This window comes from Bombina bombina, chromosome 1 (genome assembly GCF_027579735.1).
Source record: "Bombina bombina isolate aBomBom1 chromosome 1, aBomBom1.pri, whole genome shotgun sequence".
Lineage (NCBI taxonomy): Eukaryota > Metazoa > Chordata > Amphibia > Anura > Bombinatoridae > Bombina > Bombina bombina.
Genome location: NC_069499.1, coordinates 483,863,451 through 483,885,543, shown reverse-complemented (window position 1 = coordinate 483,885,543; position 22,093 = coordinate 483,863,451). Strand labels below are relative to the sequence as shown.

The following is a 22,093-nucleotide window of genomic DNA, read 5'->3' as shown; positions in this document are numbered from 1 at the left end:
AGCAGAGCATGAGCATAAGTGTGGAGCAAGGCAATTCCACAAGCAGATGTTAAATCTTCAGACAACCTGATAAATCCCTGCACAAACACAGTCAAATAACCTCACTCAAGGCAAGTAGATGATGTATGGTATATTCACTCACGGAACCATAGGTACTGCACTTTCAGATAGTGTGAAGTTGAACGCAGCCAGCGTTATCTCCGGCATACCGGTCAGATTTATATTTATCCACATGCAATGATCCAAACAACCTACAAAGGGTACTCGCAGTGAAGAGGGGATCCCCAAACAGTAGAGGTAGCGACAAACCAACGCGTCCCTGTGCATGTTTCTCTCCGCTCTCACGGTCGCTTGGAGTTTCTTCCAGGTTGTGACATCACCCCAAAAATGTTGCTATTTTTTTGGATACAGGTGTCACACGCTAAACCCAACACTTAAGCCTTCTCTCTTTATATTTCAGTAATTCAACACAGCGTCTCTTGCAACCTTATTTTAACAGGGTATCATAGATAAAAACAATAAACTTGTTTGCAATATTACCATAATTGGTATTATACAATAGTAACATCAAAATGTTACATTGATATAGTATTACAAATATTAAAAAAACAGGGGCAAATTAATTGTATCTGGTACTCAAAAATATTCAATACAATATACATCAGTGATCACAGAATTGTTCACAGACTGTTGGGACCTCAAGGGCAGGAAGCAGACACCTTGCTTCATTATACATGTCTTGCAACCGGACTATCAATATTGAAATCTTTTTTTTTTTTTTTTTTACTTTTATTTATATATAACCAACAGTGTATGTCAAACAAACGACAAATCAAATTGTAATTCTTTGCACCACGTAGGACCAAAAACAGCATAATATAACATACCGAGGCAGAACAAAAAGAAAAAGAAAAAAACACAAAAAGAAATGGTTGCATCATTATATGAATTGATCATCATTACATATTGCCCATAGCTGGTTTTCTAAAAAATAACATACACTGCTGTACTTTTTAAGGAATTTTTACACAACATTGTTTACAAATTAAACAAATAACCATGTCATATTGTTTTATACATATTATAATACAAAGAGAAAAAAAAATAATAAAAAAAAAATGAAACACCATAAATAAATAAAAAGACAAGACATGACCAAACCACACGGAAAAAAAAAAAAATGAACACCATAAATAAATAAAAAGACAAGACATGACCAAACCAAACCGAGAAAAAAAAAAAAAAAAAACACCCCAGACTAATCCTCTCCTCCTCTCCCCACCCTCCAACTACCCCTCCACACCGACCCCTCCAGGCTGCCTGATCCAACTATGCGGAAAGACATTTAATAATGTCAATTCCGCAAAACTTACTGATGATAAGAAGGGAGAGAGAACCATTTTTTGAATAACACTTGGGTAAGTTAAGATAACAGGTGACCATTTCCATAAGAACTTCTTAATTCTTTTCTCAGAAGCATCATGGAGATGGAATGATTCAAAGACAATCTGATCTTGAAATATTTTAAATAACACAGCTAGTCCTAATAAATGCTTACTTTTCCAATTTTTAAGAATACAATATCTAACTGCTAATATAACTGTATTTAAACTTTCTATGGTGTTCCTATTAATAGCATCATTAAAAGGATATAAAAAAAATATCCTCCACTGCTAGCAATATTGTGACTTTGTATAATTTATTAAACCAGTAAATTATCTTCAACCATAATTGTCTGACCATAGGGCATGCCCAAAACATATGAAGTGTATCTGCCTTATAATATGCACAACGTGGGCAAATATTAAGCGATGAAGAGTAAACCTTATTTATCTTCCATGGTGAAATATAGAAATCGTTAATCAACTTCATATGTGATTCCTTCCAGGCCATTGGTACTTTACATTTGTGCAGCAAGTTAAAGCTTTGAGAGATATTTTCATGGTATATCGCAGGAATTCTTAAAGACCAAAATTTACATAAATTGTCCCTGATGAGCAAACTCTGCTTATTCAACATAATGTCATACATCAGGGAAATCGATGCATTACCTGTGGTAAATTTTTGTATACAAAGTTTAATATCGGCCCAAGCTGTTGTAGATGTGATCTGCCACTTCTGATCTAAAATAAAATGACGAATTTGAAAATAAGCAAATAAATTGGATCTAGGTACACCATAATTACTAAAAATATCTTCTGCAGATACTATTTGATAGTTTTCGTCAAAAAATAGTTTTACATAATATAGCCCTTTTTCTGCCCAATCTTTAAATACTTTTTGATATATCCCCGGAAGAAAACTCGGGTTACTTAAAATAGGTAAAAATTCTGAAAGAGAGTAGTCCAGATCTAGAATTGAGCAAGACTTTTGCCATGCATATACTACATTCTTTATAGAGACAAGACAGCTAACATTCTGCGGCAATTTCTGTACTTTGCAATGTAGAATCGCTTTTAATGAGAATGGTGCAATTACAAATGATTCTATCTCTTCGGATGAAACGATATTAGAACCGGCGAGCCAATCTATTGCTATTTTGGCCAACGCTGCCAAATTATAAAGTTTAAGATTAGGCAACGCTAAACCAGCTGCTCCCGAAGTTTGCATAAGTCTCCCCAGGGCTATTCGTGATTTTGTATTATTCCAGATGAATTTAGAAAATAAAGTATTGATTAGCTTTAGGTCCTTATTTAATATAAACAAGGGTAGGTTCTGAAGCGGGTATAACAAACGTGGAAAGATGATAGATTTGATTAAGCTAACACGCGCTGTTAAAGACAGTGGAAATGCCACCCAGAGTTGTAGATCAGCAACAATCTTTTGAAACAATGGCTCGAAATTCACTTTGTACCAATAACTGGGATTCCTGTGTAAAACCAACCCTAGATATTTAATAGCATCAACCTGTTTAACAGGAATAACAGGTGTTACTATCAGTTTATTATTAAAGCACAATAATTCACTCTTTTCTAGGTTTATCTTATACCCGGAGAACGAACTGAAGAATTTCAGAGTTTGTAGAACTACCGAGATAGACTGCTGGACATTAGCTAGAAATAATAATACATCATCCACGTATAATAAGATTTTAAGGGAATATGTGCCAAGCTGACATCCTATTAACACTTCCCTGAACCGAATTGCTAGGGGTTCTAGTGCGATATTAAAAAGTAAAGGGGACAACGGGCACCCCTGCCTAGTACCCCTTTGTAAGATTATTTTGGATGATAGGGTCCCATTAATAAGTAGAAAGGATATTGGATTATTATATACTCTGTGGATGAAATGCAAGAATTCTCCTCTAAAACCAAATTGCTCTAATGTCCTAAATAAATATTCCCAGATAATTGAATCAAATGCTTTAATAGCATCCAGGGAAAGAATAGCAGCGTCTTGCCATACCAGTTTCTTCCTACCCTGGTCTACATTCCAAGCATAATCCAGGAAATTAATTAATTTACGTATATTTTTTGTTGGATTTCTGGCTAGCATAAATCCGGTTTGATCTGGATTTATAATATTATGTAAACACTTGGAAACTCTTGCCGCAAGAATTGCCATTAATATTTTATAGTCTATATTTAAGACAGAGATTGGCCTATAAGAAGCCGGCTCTTCCGGGTTTTTACCTTTCTTTAGAATGAGGGAAATATTCGCTGCAGATAAATATTTTGATATAGGATTCAATGTTCAAAGATAAGTATTGAAAAGTTTTTCTAATATCAATGATACCTCTTCACTCATACATTTATAGAATTCAGCGGGAAATCCATCAGGACCCGCTGCTTTATTCATTTTTAAATTATCTATAGCCTTTCTGATTTCTTGTGTTGAAATCGGAGCATTAATTACTAACAAATCCTCATTAGATATTTTAGGGACCTTTATCATACCCCAAAAATTGTTGTGATGTCTATTACAGATTCGGAGTAGAGCTGTTGATAATAAGTGTAAAACATTTCTAAGATCTCCTTAGTTTCTGTAGCTCTGCCTTTATCTGTTTGAATTGCCAATATAAGATTTTTCTTTTTTCTACTTTTAGTAAGTTTGGCCAAGTATTTGGCCGAACACCCATGTACAACTTTAAAATGGAGATTTATTTTTGCTTCTTCCTCTACTAATTTTTGTTTTAAAAAAAGGTCTCTTTCCTTTCTCTTATCTCTATATTTTCCCCAATTCCCCACTGTAGAATTTGCACAATATATTGTATAGGCATTCCTAACCTGATTTAAAATTTGGGTTTCTCTTGTTCTGCTCTTCTTCTTACTTATACTTACATAGACCTGAATTTTGCCCCTCAATACAGCTTTAAAAGCTTCCCAGTAAATTTCGGTTTTGTTAATATAACTTGAATTTTCAGCATGATAACGCTGCCAAGAGGCTTTCATGTAATTTACAAATTTATGGTTATTATATAGATAACGAGGGAAAATAAATCTGAGTGTTTTAATCCTTTCTTTATTACCTGCTATAAGAAATAATGAGACAATGGCATGATCTGAGATGCTAATTTCTCCTATCTCAGTCTCTAATTCTTGTGTTGATAATGTTCCTGAGATTAAAAAGAAGTCTATTCTTGAAAATGTTCCATGTGCTTTAGACTCACATGAATAAAGCAGCTTGTCAGATTTTTTTAAGCGCCAAACATCTACTAGTTTTAACCTCGAGCACAGTTGATTTAGACATTTCGCATGTCTATTATGTACTGCAATATTTTTTTTTTTAAATCTATCCAGGGTAGGACAAAGAGTTGCATTAAAATCTCCCCCTAGGATTAAGTTCTCAGAAACAAAAGGGAATAATTTCAGCTATATATTTTCCCAGAATTCTCTGGAGAGATTATTTGGGGCATATACATTACAAATCACCAGTTTGACGTTTTTTAATTGGATTTGAAGAAGAATATACCTAGCCGCTTCATCTACTTCTACTATAATTATCTTGTAATCTAAATCCTTATGTAGAAGGATAGCTAACCCACACTTTCTAGCTTGACTAGATGTAGAGATGGCTTCCCCTACCCACTTTATCTTCAATTTCGCTGCTTCTTGCTGATTAAGATGAGTCTCCTGTAGGAGGACTATATCAGGTTTATGACTAGCTAATTTTAGCTAATAAATCTTTTATGTCATCTCGATGTTCTGTTATACGTGAACGGAATTCCCTAAAGGTCTTTCCTATATAGAAAAGCGGACATGAGCATGATAAAAGGTAATAATGATAAAATTGTAGGAGCAACTTACAATTGGGAATGTGTTTCTAACCCATTAGTATTTTTGACTTGGTTAAATTCACTCTTGACTAGAAAGATTACTAGCCCTCCGTGCCGCCATAAGAGGGTATTTACATACATATTCTTGCAGAACTGGATCTAAGGACAGCAAATGCCAGTTATTTTGCAGAATAGCTCTTATTTTCCCCCAAATGGGAATTCAATTTCATAATGAATCTAATCTTGGTATCGACAGTACCATTATTAGATTGTTAGTTTTGAAAAAGAAGATCCCTTCTTTTTTGTTTCTAGCTTTGAAGAGGGCTCTGTTTACACATCTCCTAGAGTAACCCCATTCATGGAATCTGCTAGCCATCTCAACAGCCTGTTTGTTGAAAGTATAGTCATCAGTACAGATCCTGCGTAATCCTCTTTTCTGGTTTTCTGGATGGTGGCTAGATCCCAACAAAAGGCTGTTAGATGCCGTAGGCTTCCGATATAACTCAGTTACAATAGCATTCTCTCTTTTACTAATAAGTAGATCCAGAAAGCTAATGCTCTTACAATCATAGTTACAAGTTAGAAAGATGTTTAAATTGTTCCGATTAAGGATGGACACAAAATTCAGAAGTGCTCTGTTCCCTCCCATAAAATCAGAATATCGTCCACATAGCAGATCCATAGGGCTACATGTTCATCCACCCATGCTGTATGTTCACTGAACACAATGTTGTTCTCCCACCATCCTAGGTGTAGGCAAGCATAGGTGGGTGCATATGTGGCACCCATGGCCGTTCCGTGTTTTTGTCTGTAATATCTACTGTTAAATAGTAAAAAAAATTTTATTTAATACAAATTCAAGCAAATGGGTAACAAATTGAGTATGTTTCTCATATCCTGACCCCCTAGTTTCCAAAAAGCATTTACTTGCCTTTAGACCTACTGAGTGTGGGATAGACAAGTATAATGACTCAACATCTAAAGAAACCAACAAAGTATTACCGGTTACAGTGATGCCATCTAGTTTTTTAATTACGTTAGTAGAGTTTTGGACAAAGGTTCTCAATTCATTAACAAAGGGCTGTAAGAAAAAGTCCACGTATCTGCTAACTCCCTCGGTGGGACCCCCTATCCCGGAAATAATAGGGAGTCTTGGGTTCTTTTGAAGAATTGAATTTGTTCTTGACTAGTGATTAAATTCGATCTCCTACCATCATTCAAGAGAAACAAAAATTCATTGTGTTATTTATTAAAATCTTCATTTGTCACTGGGGTATATTAACTGACATCAGAATATCACCAATATAATAATCCTGGTCAAGGATTACAACATTCCTGCCTTTATCAGCCAGTTTAATGACCATCTCCTTATGATTGATTAGATCATCTAAGGCTTTACGTTCTCCATAAGTCAAGTTATTATTGATTATACCAGTAGTTTGTATTTGTGCAAACTGTAGGTGAAGACCCCCTTATGACGGCACGGAGGGCTAGTAATCTTAAAGACTTTCTAGTCAAGAGTGAATTTAACCAAGTCAAAAATACTAATTGGTTAGAAACACATTCCCAAAAAATTGTAGGTTGCTCCCCCTGTAATCACTGTGTTTGCTGTCAATTTGTCAAAAAGACTAAACCTTTTGAAACTAGTACTAACAAAGTTTACAAAAATAAATCTTTTATTAATTGTTCCACTACAGGTGTGATATACCTTTTATCATGCTCATGTCCGCTTTTCTATATAGGAAAGACCTTTAGGGAATTCCATTCATGTATAACAGAACATTGAGATGACATAAAAGATTTCAATATTGATAGTCCGGTTGCAAGACATTTTGCACAGTACCACAGGTCTAAAACTGATGATTTGACCTTTGTTGGCATTGAATCAGTAAAAGTTAGTAGAAGAGAAGGAAACATTGATAAAATCCTTCTTCAAAAAGAAACAAGAAGGATGTACAATCTTAAGACCTTGTCTCCTAACGGGTTAAATGAAAAACTGGAGTTTGCCTCCTTTTTAACTTAAAGTGAAAGTAAACTCAGGCTATACGTTATTAATATTTCAAATATTTATTAAAAATAAAGGTTACTTTAATTCATCATTTTATTTGCAGCCTTTTCTAAATGCTTTTTTTAAAAAAAAATAAGATTGCCCAAGTCTCTCGGCGATCCTCCACCTGTTTGAAAAAAAAAATTCCTTTGCGGTGACGAATCCAGCCGTATCGAACTGATTGGGTCCCCCATTGGCGTCTAAATCAGTTCGATATACGCCCCCGGCTTGTAATGCGCATGCGGCTAACTCTGAACTCTAAAGCCCCTACTATGCTTACATTATAAGTTTTGCTTGTTCTAGTCTTTGGGGAATCCGTCAATGCCGACACACTGCTAGTACGATCTCCACTAAAATACTAAACATTGAATTTAGTGATTCATTGGGGCCTAGTTATCAAGCCGTCAACCTCAAATACGCTGGAATTCCGCAGCGTATTTGTGGCGAGGCTGATTCGCCTTAGTTATCAAAGGCTAGAGACCGGCAAAAGTAGAATTTTGTGACGTAAGCTTCGATCCGCCGGACTCAGTCCGACACAGATCGATTCTTACGGCACAATCTGACTACTTTTGCTAGTTATCAAAAACTAGCAGGTACGCTCGGCACTTTTCCGGCCCAGCGTACCTGGTTTTCAATCCGCCGCCCTGGAGGCGGCGGATCCCATAAGAATCAATGGGAGTCTGACCATAGCGAAAGTACAAGTTCGCTGCTGCCAGACATCCCATTGATTTCTATGGGAGCTGTCTACACCTAACACCCTAACATGTACCCCGAGTCTAAACACCCCTAAGCTGTCCCCCCCTACACCGCCGCAACTAAATAAATGTATTAGCCCCTAAACCGCCGCACCCGGAGCCCACCGCAAGCTACTCTATACATATTAACCCCTAAACCACCACTCCCTGACCCCGCCGCAACTATAATAAATGTATTAACCCCTAAACCGCTGCTCCCAGACACCGCCGCAACCTACATTATACCTTGTAACCCCTATCCTGCCCCCCTATACCGCCGCCCTCTATAATAAAGTTATTAACCCCTATCCTGCCGATCCCGCACCTCGCCGCAACTAAATAAATAGTTTAACCCCTAAACCGCCACTCCCGGACCCTGCCGCAACCTATATTAAATTTATTAACCCCTATCCTGCCCCCCCTACACCGTCGCCACCTATAATACATTTATTAACCCCTATCCTGCCCCCCACTACACCGCCGCCACTGTAATAAATTTATTAACCCCTAAACCTAAGTCCAACACTAACCCTAACACCCCCCTAACTTAAATATTAATTAAATAAATCTAAATAATATTTCTATTATGAACTAAATTAATCCTATTTAAAACTAAATACTTACCTGTAAAATAAACCCTAATATAGCTACAATATAAATAATAATTATATTGTAGCTATCTTAGGATTTATTTTTATTTTACAGGTAACTTTCAATTTATTTTAACTAGGTACAATAGCTATTAAATAGTTATTAACTATTTAATAGCTACCTAGCTAAAATAAAGAGAAATTTACCTGTAAAATAAAAACTAACCTAAGTTACAATTACACCTAACACTACACTATACTTAAATAAATTATTCCTATTTAAAACTAAATACTTACCTGTAAAATAAACCCTAAGATAGCTACAATGTAATTAATAATTACATTGTAGCTATTTTAGGAATTATATTTATTTTACAGGTAACTTTGTATTTATTTTAGCTAGTTAGAATAGTTATTAAATAGTTATTAACTATTTAATAACTACCTAGCTAAGAGAAATAGAAAATTACCTGTAAAATAAATCCTAACCTAAGTTACAATTAAACCTAACACTACACTATCATTAAATTAATTAAATAAATTAACTACAAATAACTACAATTAAATACAATTACATAAACTAACTAAAGTACAAAAAATAAAAAAAGCTAAGTTACAAAAAAAAAAAAAAAATAGGTTACAAACATTTAAAAAATATTACAACAATTTTAAGCTAATTACACCTAATCTAAGCCCCCTAATAAAATAACAAAGCCCCCCAAAATAAAAAAAATTCCCTACCCTATTCTACATTAAAAAAAGTTCAAAGCTCTTTTACCTTACCAGCCCTTAAAAGGGCCTTTTGTGGGGCATGCCCCAAAGAAAACTGCTCTTTTGCCTGTAAAAGAAAAATACAACCCCCAACATTAAAACCCACTATCCACATACCCCAATCTAACCCAAACCCCCCTTAAAATAACCTAACACTAATCCCCTGAAGATCATCCTACCTTGTGTCATCTTCACTCAGCCGAGCAGCGATGGAACCGAAGAGGAGATCCGGAGCAGCAGAAGTTATCCTCCAAGGGGCGCTGAAGAAATCATCCATCCGATGAAGTGATCCTCCAGTCGGCGCTGAAGAAGTCTTCCATCCAGGCGATGTCATCTTCCAAGCGGCGCTTAAGAAGTCTTCTATCCGGGCGATGTCATCTTCCAAGCGGGGTTTTCAATCTTCATCCCGCCAACGCAGAACATCCTTCCCTACGGACTACCGACGAATGAAGGCTCCTTTAAGGGACGTCATCCAAGATGGCGTCCCTTCAATTCCGATTGGCTGATAGGATTCTATCAGCCAATCGGAATTAAGGTAGGAAAAATCTGATTGGCTGATTGAATCAGCCAATCAGATTGAAGTTCAATCCGATTGGCTGATCCAATCAGCCAATCAGATTGAGCTCGCTTTCTATTGGCTGTTCCGATCAGCCAATAGAATGTGAGCTCAATCTGATTGGCTGATTGGATCAGCCAATCGGATTGAACTTCAATCTGATTGGCTGATTCGATCAGCCAATCAGATTTTTCCTACCTTAATTCCGATTGGCTGATAGAATCCTATCAGCCAATCGGAATTGAAGGGACGCCATCTTGGATGACGTCCCTTAAAGGAGCCTTCATTCGTCGGTAGTCCGTAGGGAAGGAAGGATGTTCCGCGTCGGCGGGATGAAGATTGAAGATTGAAGACCCCGCTTGGAAGATGACATCACCCGGATAGAAGACTTCTTCAGCGCCGACTGGAGGATCACTTCATCGGATGGAAGATTTCTTCAGTGCCCCTTGGAGGATAACTTCTGCCGCTCCGGATCTCCTCTTCGGTTCCATCGCTGCTCTGCTGAGTGAAGACGACTCAAGGTAGGATGATCTTCAGGGGATTAGTGTTAGGTTATTTTAAGGGGGTTTGGGTTAGATTAGGGGTATGTGGGTGGTGGGTTTTAATGTTGGGGGGGTTGTATTTTTCTTTTACAGGCAAAAGAGCTGAATTCTTTGGGGCATGCCCCACGAAAGGCCCTTTTAAGGGCTGGTAAGGTAAAAGAGCTTTGAACTTTTTAAATTTAGAATAGGGTAGGGCATTTTTTTATTTTGGGGGGCTTTGTTATTTTATTAGGGGGCTTAGATTAGGTGTAAGTAGCTTAAAATTGTTGTAATATTTTTATAATGTTTGTAACTTATTTTTTTTGTTTTTTGTAACTTAGCTTTTTTTATTTTTGTACTTTAGTTAGTTTATGTAATTGTATTTAATTGTAGTTATTTGTAGTTAATTTATTTATTTAATTAATTTAATGATAGTGTAGTGTTAGGTTTAATTGTAACTTAGGTTAGGATTTATTTTACAGGTAATTTTGTATTTCTTTTAGCTAGGTAGTTATTAAATAGTTAATAACTATTTAATAACTATTCTAACTAGCTAAAATAAATACAAAGTTACCTGTAAAATAAATATAATTCCTAAAATAGCTACAATGCAATTATTCATTACATTGTAGCTATCTTAGGGTTTATTTTACAGGTAAGTATTTAGTTTTAAATAGGAATAATTTATTTAAGTATAGTGTAGTGTTAGGTGTAATTGTAACTTAGGTTAGTTTTTATTTTACAGGTTAATTTCTCTTTATTTTAGCTAGGTAAGCTATTAAATAGTTAATAACTATTTAATAGCTATTGTACCTAGTTAAAATAAATTGAAATTTGCCTGTAAAATAAAAATAAATCCTAAGATAGCTACAATATAATTATTATTTATATTGTAGCTATATTAGGGTTTATTTTAAAGGTAAGTATTTAGTTTTAAATAGGATTAATTTAGTTCATAATAGAAATATTATTTAGATTTATTTAATTAATATTTAAGTTAGGGGGTGTTAGGGTTAGTGTTAGACTTAGGTTTAGGGGTTAATAATTTTATTACAGTGGCGGCGGTGTAGTGGGGGGCAGGATAGGGGTTAATAAATGTATTATAGGTGGCGACGGTGTAGGGGGGCTGGATAGGGGTTAATAAATTTAATATAGGTTGCGGCAGGGTCTGGGAGCGGCGGTTTAGGGGTTAATACATATATTATAGTTGCGGCGGGGTCAGGGAGCGGCGGTTTAGGGGTTAAACTATTTATTTAGTTGCGGCGAGGTGCGGGATCAGCAGGATAGGGGTTAATAACTTTATTATAGAGGGCGACGGTATAGGGGGGGCAGGATAGGGGTTACTAGGTATAATGTAGGTTGCGGCTGTGTCCAGGAGCGGCGGTTTAGGGGTTAATACATTTATAAGAGTTGCGGCGGGGTCTAGGAGCGGCGGTTTAGGGGTTACTAACTTTATTTAGTTGCGGGGGGCTCCGGGGGCGCTGGTATAGGGGGTAGAAAAGTGTAGTTTAGTGTGGGTGCTGAGTGACAGGCTAGCAAGAAAGCTGTAAAAAAGCCGAAGAGCAGCGAGATCGGATGAGTGATAACTCTCACAGTCCGCTGCTCATCGCCCCGTACTTGGTGCGTGGCTTTTTGACAGCTTTTTTGATAACTTAGGCAAATTTTTGCAGGTCCGCGGCGGCGATGTGAGGCGAGCTTAGGCGGGCGTATTGGGCCGGCGAAGGCAGGTAAAGTAGACACATTGATAACTACCCCCCCATTGTTAGTATCTTAGCGGAGATCGTAAGATTGCGCATGCACATAAATTAATTACTCGATTACGAGCACGCTTCCATACGCATGCAGCGGATGGACCGCTGATCAATGTAAGAACGATGAAGCCAGAAGAAAGGGAGTGGGCGGAGGAAGATACTGCAGAGTAACATCGCATTTATATAAATATTCACAAAAACATAAAAAAATAAAAAGTTAGCGACTTAACTTGTTTATAGTCAATTAAACTAAAGCCGTATTCCAAAATGTTAAACTTTACTTTCACTTTAACTATTCTGTAAATTTACATATTTCCAATAGTTCATGTTTAATTAAGCAGTGTGTCTGTTTCCTGCCCTCGAGGTCCCAACAGTCTGTGAACAATTCTGTGATCACTGATGTATATTGTATTGAATATTTTTGAGTACCAGATACAATTAATTTGCCCCTGTTTTTTGAATATTTCAATGTAACGTTTTGATGTTACTAATGTATAAAACCAATTATGGTAATATTGCAAAAACGTTTATTGTTTTTATCTATGATACCCTGTTAAAATAAGGTTGCAAGAGACGCTGTGTTGGATTACTGAAATATAAAGAGAGAAGGCTTAATATGCAGACCGCATAAGTGTTGGCTTTAGCGTGACTCTGTAATGGTACTTTAAGAATTTCAGCAGTTTACTGAGCCCATGTGACACCTGTATCCAAAAAAAATAGCAACTTTCTCGGGGTGACGTCACAACCCGGAGAAGCTCCAAGCAACCATGAGAGCGGAGTGAAACGCGCACAGGGATGCGTTGGTGTCGCTACCTCTACTGTTTGGGAATCCGCTCTTTACTGCGAGTACCCTCTGTGGCTTGTACAGAATACTAGTCTTTGGATCACTGCATGTGGATAAATATAAATTTGACCGGTACGCCAGAGATAACGCTGGCTGCGTTCAACTTCACACTATCTGAAAATTCAGTACCTATGGTTCTGTAAGTGAATATACCATACATGATCTATTTGCCTTGAGTGAGGGTATTTGACTGTGTTTGTGCAGAGATTTATCAGGTTGTCTGAAGATTTAACATCTGCTTGTGGAATTGCCTTGCTCCACACTTATGCTCATGCTCTGCTGCTCTCTGCATTATGCTACTATCATTCAGCCTAAACTGGAGAACTTTATTAGCATTTACTGCTTTGCTGAGCTTGCTAACATTTATGCATTCATGCTCTTCTGCAGTGCTTGTTTCTAACCAGCAATCTTTGGAAATCCTCTTTGGCATTAATTGTTATATTGAGCATATGTGGTGCACCACTTTATTCGTCTAAGCTGGCCATTTCCTTGTACTATATAATATATGGGGGACCCCTTACGTGCATGATTTTAAATGTTTGTATGTTTAAACAATTGTATTTCTAATAAATATATTATACACTTTTTGCATAGATTGTCTGTATCTGACTTTTTACTTATTTTGATGTAGAATTATAGGTGCTGTTTTACCAAGACTTTTAGACCTCACTTATTTTGTGAGATCTATTCTCTTCTTTTATATAATTCTAACGAACACCTGGACAAAAGTCTGATCCTCAGGAAGTTTAGCCAACTTCCTATGAAAAAGAACAGAAAAAGCAGAAATTTGATCTTTTAGAAATTAGCGGACAAACCCTTGATAAAGCTGGAGGACATCTGCCAAAACAGTCGTTGGATATTTGTTTTTAGGGACTGAAAGACTGATTCACTGAAAGCAATACAGCGCAATATTACGGCCTACTAACCGCCTTGATAGCTTGCTAAGTATAGTCTTGTTTGCTAACTTATACAGCTTAGCGGTGGGATGATCTTGTTAACAGTGTATATTGTCTTTATGTCCTATATATTTTTAAAAACCTATTAAATATACATCTTAAAACAGTGTTCCTGTAATTACTGGAGTAGCTGAGGGGCTTTAAACCCTATCTGTCTGGAAACTTAGAGCTAAATTATAAAGCTCTGTAAAGTGTGGGTAAGATTCCACGAATTATCAGTTTGTTTTCCGGACAGTGCAAAAAGAAATGGAAATAATCACCTTTTACAATGTGAAATTACTAAAAAAACATAAGCAATAAAATTAAACAATAGTAATTTACAACAATGTGCTCTTGTTATTAAAGGATAGTACTCACTATTGTGTGTGTCTTTTCCTTTTGAGATACAGCGCTGGAGAAATTACTTCATTGGCCTTAAAAAGACAGACCACTCTTTTATGCAAATAATCCAACTATCCTTTTTTGGAAAATATATTTACTTATATTGTTTCAGACTATTGCTGTTTTTTACGGACAAACCCTTTTCAAGGCCTTCCTGAATAATACTGAAGGAGTCTAGGAATCCTTAAGGAATACCAAGAAAAGCTTCTGGAAGAATAGCCTTTCAAATCCAGTAATAAATTATTTGTATTACAGGCTTTCTGACCTGCATCAAAGATTCAATAACCGAATCTGAGAAACCTCTATGTCTCAAAACTAGTTGTTCAAGTTCCACACCATTAACTGTAGAGATTAGAAATATTTATAAAAAAGAGAACCTTGAGACAACAGGTCTTGTTTTAGAGGAAAAAGCCATAGAGAGAAAAAAAAAGCAGCACTATATCCACATACCAAGTCCTGCGGAGTCAGGCTGGAGCAATTAATATTACTAACGTTGACTCCTGTATGGTTCAAGTATGATTCTTGGAAACAGGTATGCTAGATGAAGGTTCCATGGACACACCAAGGAGTCTATTAGGAGAGTCTTTGGATCTTTTGCTCTCACGCAATAGCTTGGACAGAGTTTTAGACACTTCCTCCATGGCCATCGGGCTGCGGATATCCCTGTTGATAATTTATATAGGACACTACTGGGATGTTGTCCAACTGGAAATAGATAATCTTTTCCTCCTTCAATAAGGTCCAGGGCTGAGAGCCCAAAGATCCCTCAAAGTTACAGAATGTTGATTGGTAAACTTGCCTCTAGAGAAAACCCAACTCCTTGCACTCTTCAAAAAACCCAGACTGTCCCTAGCCAGAGAGACTGGCGTCCATCAGCACAATAGGCCAAGACTGATGAAGGAAGGATGTCCCAAGGGTCAAAGACAGACTTTGTGTCCTCAAGAAAAATATTGACTGACGGAAAATCCAAAGCAATTTGTATGCCAAATGTAAATAAATCTGAACTGCATCTGAAACAGCTACCATAAGATCCTCCACTAACAGGCACTGAAAAAAAAAACTTTAATAAGAAAAGTTGCCTTTAATGTAAAAAATTGCCTTTAAAGGGACATAAATTGAAAACTACATGTTTATAAATCTTCATATATAAAAATAATGTTGCAATGAAAATTGCAACTTTATTTTGTCAAATGAGTATATTGATTTATGTTTATTTTTTTCACTGATTTCCCTGTCCCCCAGAAGAAAAGAACCCCTGCTAACTAATAACAAACTAATATTCAGATATATCTGTTTGCACATGTGCAGACTGGGGTGGCCTGCCTTCTTGTATTCCCTTAAAGTGATTGTAAAGTTTAATGAATTAGTGCCCAGTATCTAAAAATACTTTAAAAATGGGACACTTTAATTAATTAAACTTTAGAAACACGCTTTTTTAAAAAAATACTTACCATTTCTTTGTGGTAAACAGACCGCCGATCCTCTACCTGCATCTCCTTTTGTATTTTGCATCTGCTGGATGCGCTTTGTGATACTCTGTATGACCCAGTATGCATGGTCCCCAGGCTCCTCTGAGGCTTTTCTCACTCTGTATCTCTCCGTATACACAGTCCTCAGACTACTGGAGCCTGAGGCCCTTGTATACAGGAACATACAGAGTGAGAAAATTGTAAATAATTAATAATAAAGAGAAATTACCTAAAAAATATATAACTGTCCCAAGGTCATATACATATACAATAAATATATTTATTAATAACCTAACAGGCTTATACAGTGCCAAATATTAAAAAAAATAAAGTACTTACCAATAGGCACTCTGCTATTGGAAGAAATTAGTCGGAAGCCAAAACCAGTTCTGAAACATAACAGCAGAGGATGTGAAATAGTAGTATATCGACAAACCAACAGAAGGGGTCAAAGGACAAATCCCTGTGACATCCGTGGAAATGCTTGTGACTAAATCCCAATAGGTGAAATATATTCCTCCAATAATGACTGTACTCTGAGGGGGAATGGGCCTCAATCTCACTTGAGAATCAAATGCACATATTTATTTTTCAACCTCCTTCAGTGGAGGCAAAGACAAGACTGAGTTGCCAATGAGGTGGAAGGGGTTTTATAGAGTTCCTGGGATTTGGGAATCTTTGCCTCCTCCTTGTGGCGGGAAAGAGTATTTCCCATGAGTAATGGTTCTTGGACTCTCACCACCTGTAGGAGAGAAAGCACCTATCTTGGAAACATGCATAGCTGTAGACAAGCAGACATGTCTTAAAAGTTAATGACTTCAAAGAGACGTTGGCCAAAGGTTTTCAGGGAACTTCATAGAATTTGAGGAAGTACTGTGCCTTGCTTGAAGATCTATGTTTTAATGTTAAGTTCTCCTGTACAAGACACCTAATAATCACCCTGTTTGTTCAATCTGATCTTTAGAATCACTTGTCTGAGAAACATAATGGAATGAAAAACAAACAAGTCAGAACAAACAATGATTTATCATTGTATTCATGGCAATGGCACAGGGGTCCCTAATCCTAGTCCAATACTTGCACTAAACAACCTTGGAATTTTCTCTCATTATCATAAGATCTTTGTCATTTCAGTGACCTAATATTTGAAAGGCAGCTATTACAACACTGGTTATAATCCATGAAGAAATAGTCACAAACAGGCCATGAAATGTATAATGATCTGGGGGGGGGGTGAAACATAAGTGCCAAACCTTCTCTCAGATCTATAATGGCTTTCAACTAGCCACTTTCTAGGACTGAAGACAGATTTAAGAGATTATCTTGAAATTAAGGAACTACATAAAAAAGCCTCCCTATTCCTGTCTGATACCAGGACAGAGTGGCCCTAGAGCCACAAGATCCTGTAACTTAGCTCATGAGTCAAATCATAAATAAATTTAAAGGATATATAAGACATTACCAGTGTTAGGAATTTCAGAAATAATATGTTTCTAACTGTTATATCCAGGCAAGTGCTTTCACCATAATTATCTGTAATGATAGGCAGTCTTTGCAAATAACTATATCCCACTTGTGTTGATCTACCCAAAATAACAATAATTCATCATAGGGATAAATTATATCAAGATAGAAGAATAATACAATTTCTGAACAGGCTGTGACCATTCCTTAGAAACCATGTCAACTAAGAGCTTAGTCATAGCTCTTGTACATGAGAGCACCTCCATTGCTGCAAAGTTTAATCCTGATTACAACAGACTTCACTATTGTATTTTCCCTTATTTTGAGGTTCTTCTGAAAGACTTCATGGATCCCATTTCCTCAATATAATTTGCAGACTCTGGGGGATATACCCTTGTTTGTAAATACATTTTGGTTTTATATAATCTTTAATTGTGGAATAATGTAAAGAGTAGGAAGTAATTTTCTAAGTACTATTGAATGGATATTGAGACCCAATGGTAATCTGATTAATACATTTGGGCATAACTTCCTGTAAGGTTGATTCCAGAAGGAATGTAACTTTACGATTATTGCAAAAGACATCCGTGTATCTCTGGAGTATTAAAGAGATCACTGTCAACAGAAGAAACCTCACACTCATTAAAAAGAGGTAGTACAGACATTACAATGCTAACATACGGAGTAGAGGATTTCTTAACTCTTATGTAATCTGCATGGGTAGAAGGCATACCAGGACTCTGCAACTTGAAAAATATTTAAGAACAACCAACATTTCCACTTGCCTACAACTAGACATAGGCAGAAAACAAATAAGCCAGCAGACATGCTGCAGATACATTCTTGTGACTAATATAGATGCACAGAATGCTGGGAAATACAAGACATGGTGACATAGTCATGCCCTGCCCACACTTTCCTCCTATCAGGTCAAGAAAGGTATTATACAAACAGTAGCCAGTTCACTGCATAGAGTAAAACCGATTAAAAAAAACATTCAAGAGAATGGCAACATAAATTTATAGAAACAACTAGTCAAAAGTTAGAAAAGGCATCAACAAGCTAGAAATAGAGGCGCATTTACATACCTTTTATCCACAAAATTACCAAAACTAATATATGTAAGACAGCTGAATTTGCATCCAGTGAATACCAGACAAGTGCAAAGCTAAATAGGAAAAATCATATATATCAAACACAATACACAAAATAGCTAGCACTTGCTTAAATACACAGAGCTATCAAAGCAAAATCATTGACTTTAATGAACCTATAATAATAATGGACCTATAATTTAACTAAATGTTACAACTAACTCATGTGTCTAGGGAAAAATAGAAATCGCTGTGAGACTTGTTTTCATCGTAGTGTGTTTGTTTGTAAGCTAGCATAGCATAGGTTATGGTCTCAAGGTAAGAAAAAGCCTTGACGCAGCACCTGGGCCTATCAACATTTGGCAAAATGCTTTTAAACTGGCTTTGTGTATCTAGGTGAGTACTGGTAATTTTGTGTTTTCTGTTTGATGCTTCACGTGTAGGAGGATGTTTGCATGCGGGAATAAAAGTCACAGACAGGGAAGTCAGCAATGTACAGAAAATGAGCAGACACTTGTAGCAGTGAGTATTGTGCTTTACTAAGAGAGGACAAGCATCCTTACTTAAACGGTAGTAGTTATCTGGCTTTAAATAACTAGAAAATTAAATGACTGAAGCAAAATCAGTTTCTGCATGCTTCAGTGGTCAAAGCACATGTACCGACCACTATTAAAGGGACATTAAACACTAAATAAATGCTAGATAGAATGATGCATTCAAAGAAAAGAGATTAGTCTGTGTATAACATGAAGATGTACTTTTTATAGTTTCATTAGCTGTTTAAATATTGTCAAAATAAGTGTAAAGTTTTAGTGTCTATAAAACAATGGGAGCTACCATGTTATAACTTAGGTTACCTTCTCTCCTGTGGCCAATTAGAGACAGTTATACATAGGTCACTAGAATGTGCAGCCAATGACTGTGTGGAATATAACAGTGTTATGTACTTCCATTTCTAACAGGAACTGAAAAGTTCACAATTTCAGAATGGAATTACAGGAAAAGGGGACAAAATAATGAAAGTATATTGCAGAGTTTTTTTTATATTTACAATTTATTATTTTATAATGCCATCTCAAATTGTTCAATGTCCCTTTAATATAGTTATATGAAAGTGTAAGCAAAAGTAAAATAGACAATTTTATAAAAGAGTTCAAACACTGAGACCAAAAGGAAAATAGGAAGGTCAGTTATATCCATTGGCTAGTAAACTCTTATAATACTTCAAAATATAGATTAAAACTGGAAAAACTAATATTGTATTGTCTTTTAAAACTATTTCCCACAAATCATGATTACAACACCACTTCACAATATAATGCTACAAAAATTAGTTATTAGTAGTAAGTTTTACATAAAAATATAAAATATGAGGTATATCACCGTCTAGTATATATAGCTAATGGCTTGACATCATGTGATATTTAGTCATGTGATATACAACGCCCCTCAGCTACTTACTCAGAGTCATTGCCGAGTGCATCTAGGCCACTACACAATTAATTACTATAACAACTATATAAACCTGTGATTTTGAAATTCTACATTTTATTTATGTTTCTAATAGGGCCTAAGGATGCTGAATAGAAAATACAATTGTAACACAGTTATTAGGGGTAATTAATGAGACACTTCTAGTTGTTTTATAAACAAAGCTTTGTCTGATAATAAATAATGTTCAGTGATCTCTCAAGTTAATTATGCCACAACTGCAGGTCCCATTTGTGCTGAATGCCTAACTCTATCTAGAGTTACAGAACCAGAAAAGACTTTTAAGACCATTTTCAATGCATTCCACAATAACATTTTTATACATTTTCGCATAATGGGAAATACCTCTTTTCAGCTGTAATTAAGAGCATGTTCACGTTTCATAACATATTACTAATAAATAGGTCAAAAAAGTTATCCTCAGTTTAGAAGAAAACGTTGTTTTTCCTTTATTAAATTGTGTATTTCAACATTGTTATTGGGGTATTTTACAGTAATGGTTTATTGTATAAAATAGAGGTATTTTAAATAGGTCTCATTACTTTTTTATTTTAAGGATTGATTTTAGTTTATTAAATTCCTGATGTTATTTGTCATAATTAAAGTCAGAAATTATTCTTACCAATTCTATGTATTTTTATTTGTATTATTATTTTATTTGTATAAATATAATTCATTGTATACCTGTATTTATTTAGCTTTTTTCAAAATACCTGATGTGTAAACAGTGGTTTAGAAATAGATATAAAAAAATATTAGTATAGAGTATATTAGCCATTTGTCATTTTCTATTTGGGATGAAAATTAACAGCTTTGGAGGAAAGAATTTCCATGTATACATAACTATATTGGTTTTCTGATGATGTAACCGCATATCACACATAGATACAGTATATAAGCCATTTAGCTAACAACAAAAATAAAGTAAAGGCAATTTATTAAATTAATATGTAAATAAAATTATGAAAATCAAACACTATGTATATAAACACAAATATGTAATATAGTTAATGGACTTCAAATTAATTCAAACTTTAGTGAATAAATAGATTAACATTTTGACAATGAGCCTCATGCCTTAAGTTGACATTGATATAGCCTAATGTCTTTAAAGTTCATCCTGCAATATGGCCACGCAGTACACAGTAATGCTGGCAGTGGTGATAATATCGTCTATATCTGGTAGCATTTTTACAGTAGGAGATTGAAATAAAAATAATACTAAAAGTGAAGAAAAAACACTAAGTATTTATTTGTTAAAATAAGATATTTTATAAATTTGCATAAACACTTCAAATTAACAAATATGCTTATTCCAAAGTCTAATAATATGAAATAAAATTCAGATATGAGCTGTACAATATAAGCATTTGCAGAACATGACAAGAATAGAATACCTGTTCTGAGGCCTCAGGATCCAGCTGACTCTGAAATAATGGAACTGCAAACTGTATCTTTTTGGGACTATTGGGTTCCATTTTGTGCTGATTGTAGCAGGTGAAAAAAAAGACTCCCAGAGAAAAAAAGACACAGATTCTGTGACTAGCCCAAGGCACACACCTTTAAGTGAGTCTGAGTACTACTGGATAATAGCTGTAATTCCCGTGTTAGCAAGTCCAGCTGTATGAACAGAGCAACTCCCTTATTCCACATCAATAACAGTGCTTGAAGCTGGCTTTTTTCTTCTTAGATCCTCTCTGCTCAAAGCTGAAAGGAACAATAAGCTAATTGTGTAACGGTTTTGCTTCTGCACATGCCAGAGATTCACTCAGAGCCTAATTGAAAATGCAATGCTAGCCTTGAACGGCCTTCTGCCCTGGGATTTGAGAAAGTGGTTATATCTATTGTACATTACTAACCATCTACTCAAAAATGCAATATAATCTCCCTTTGAGTATTACTGATGGACCATTAATATTTGATAATGCCCTATCAGAAAGTGAAAATGGTTAGTCATGTGTATGTTATGTGCATCTATCTTGTCACTTTTAGCATCATGTTTGCTTAAAAGTTTATTTTAATTTTTACATGGGAATTAATTTAGTTATAATTAGTTAAAACTTATTGTCTATTTGAGAGATTGAAATCTTGTCAAATAGGTTATTTGAGGCTGTTTGGATAATTAGCACATTCACACAATTCTCTAACGTATCATTATTTGAAATTGTTTGCTTCTACTTTGTACACTAAGAATTCAAATAATAGGTTA

General features: G+C 35.6%; 1 protein-coding gene across 3 annotated transcripts in view; it reads right to left on the bottom strand.

Annotated features, from left to right (window-relative positions):
- Positions 1-21,584, bottom strand: part of PPP1R1C (protein phosphatase 1 regulatory inhibitor subunit 1C) — a 107,853-nt gene extending 86,269 nt beyond the window's left edge. For all 3 annotated transcript variants that reach the window (XM_053698528.1, XM_053698526.1, XM_053698527.1), the window contains exon 1: positions 21,282-21,584. In XM_053698528.1, coding sequence (XP_053554503.1) covers positions 21,282-21,362 — 81 coding nt within the window. In that variant the 5' untranslated portion in view covers positions 21,363-21,584. The remainder of the gene's footprint in view (positions 1-21,281) is intronic.
- Positions 21,585-22,093: the final 509 nt, after the last annotated feature.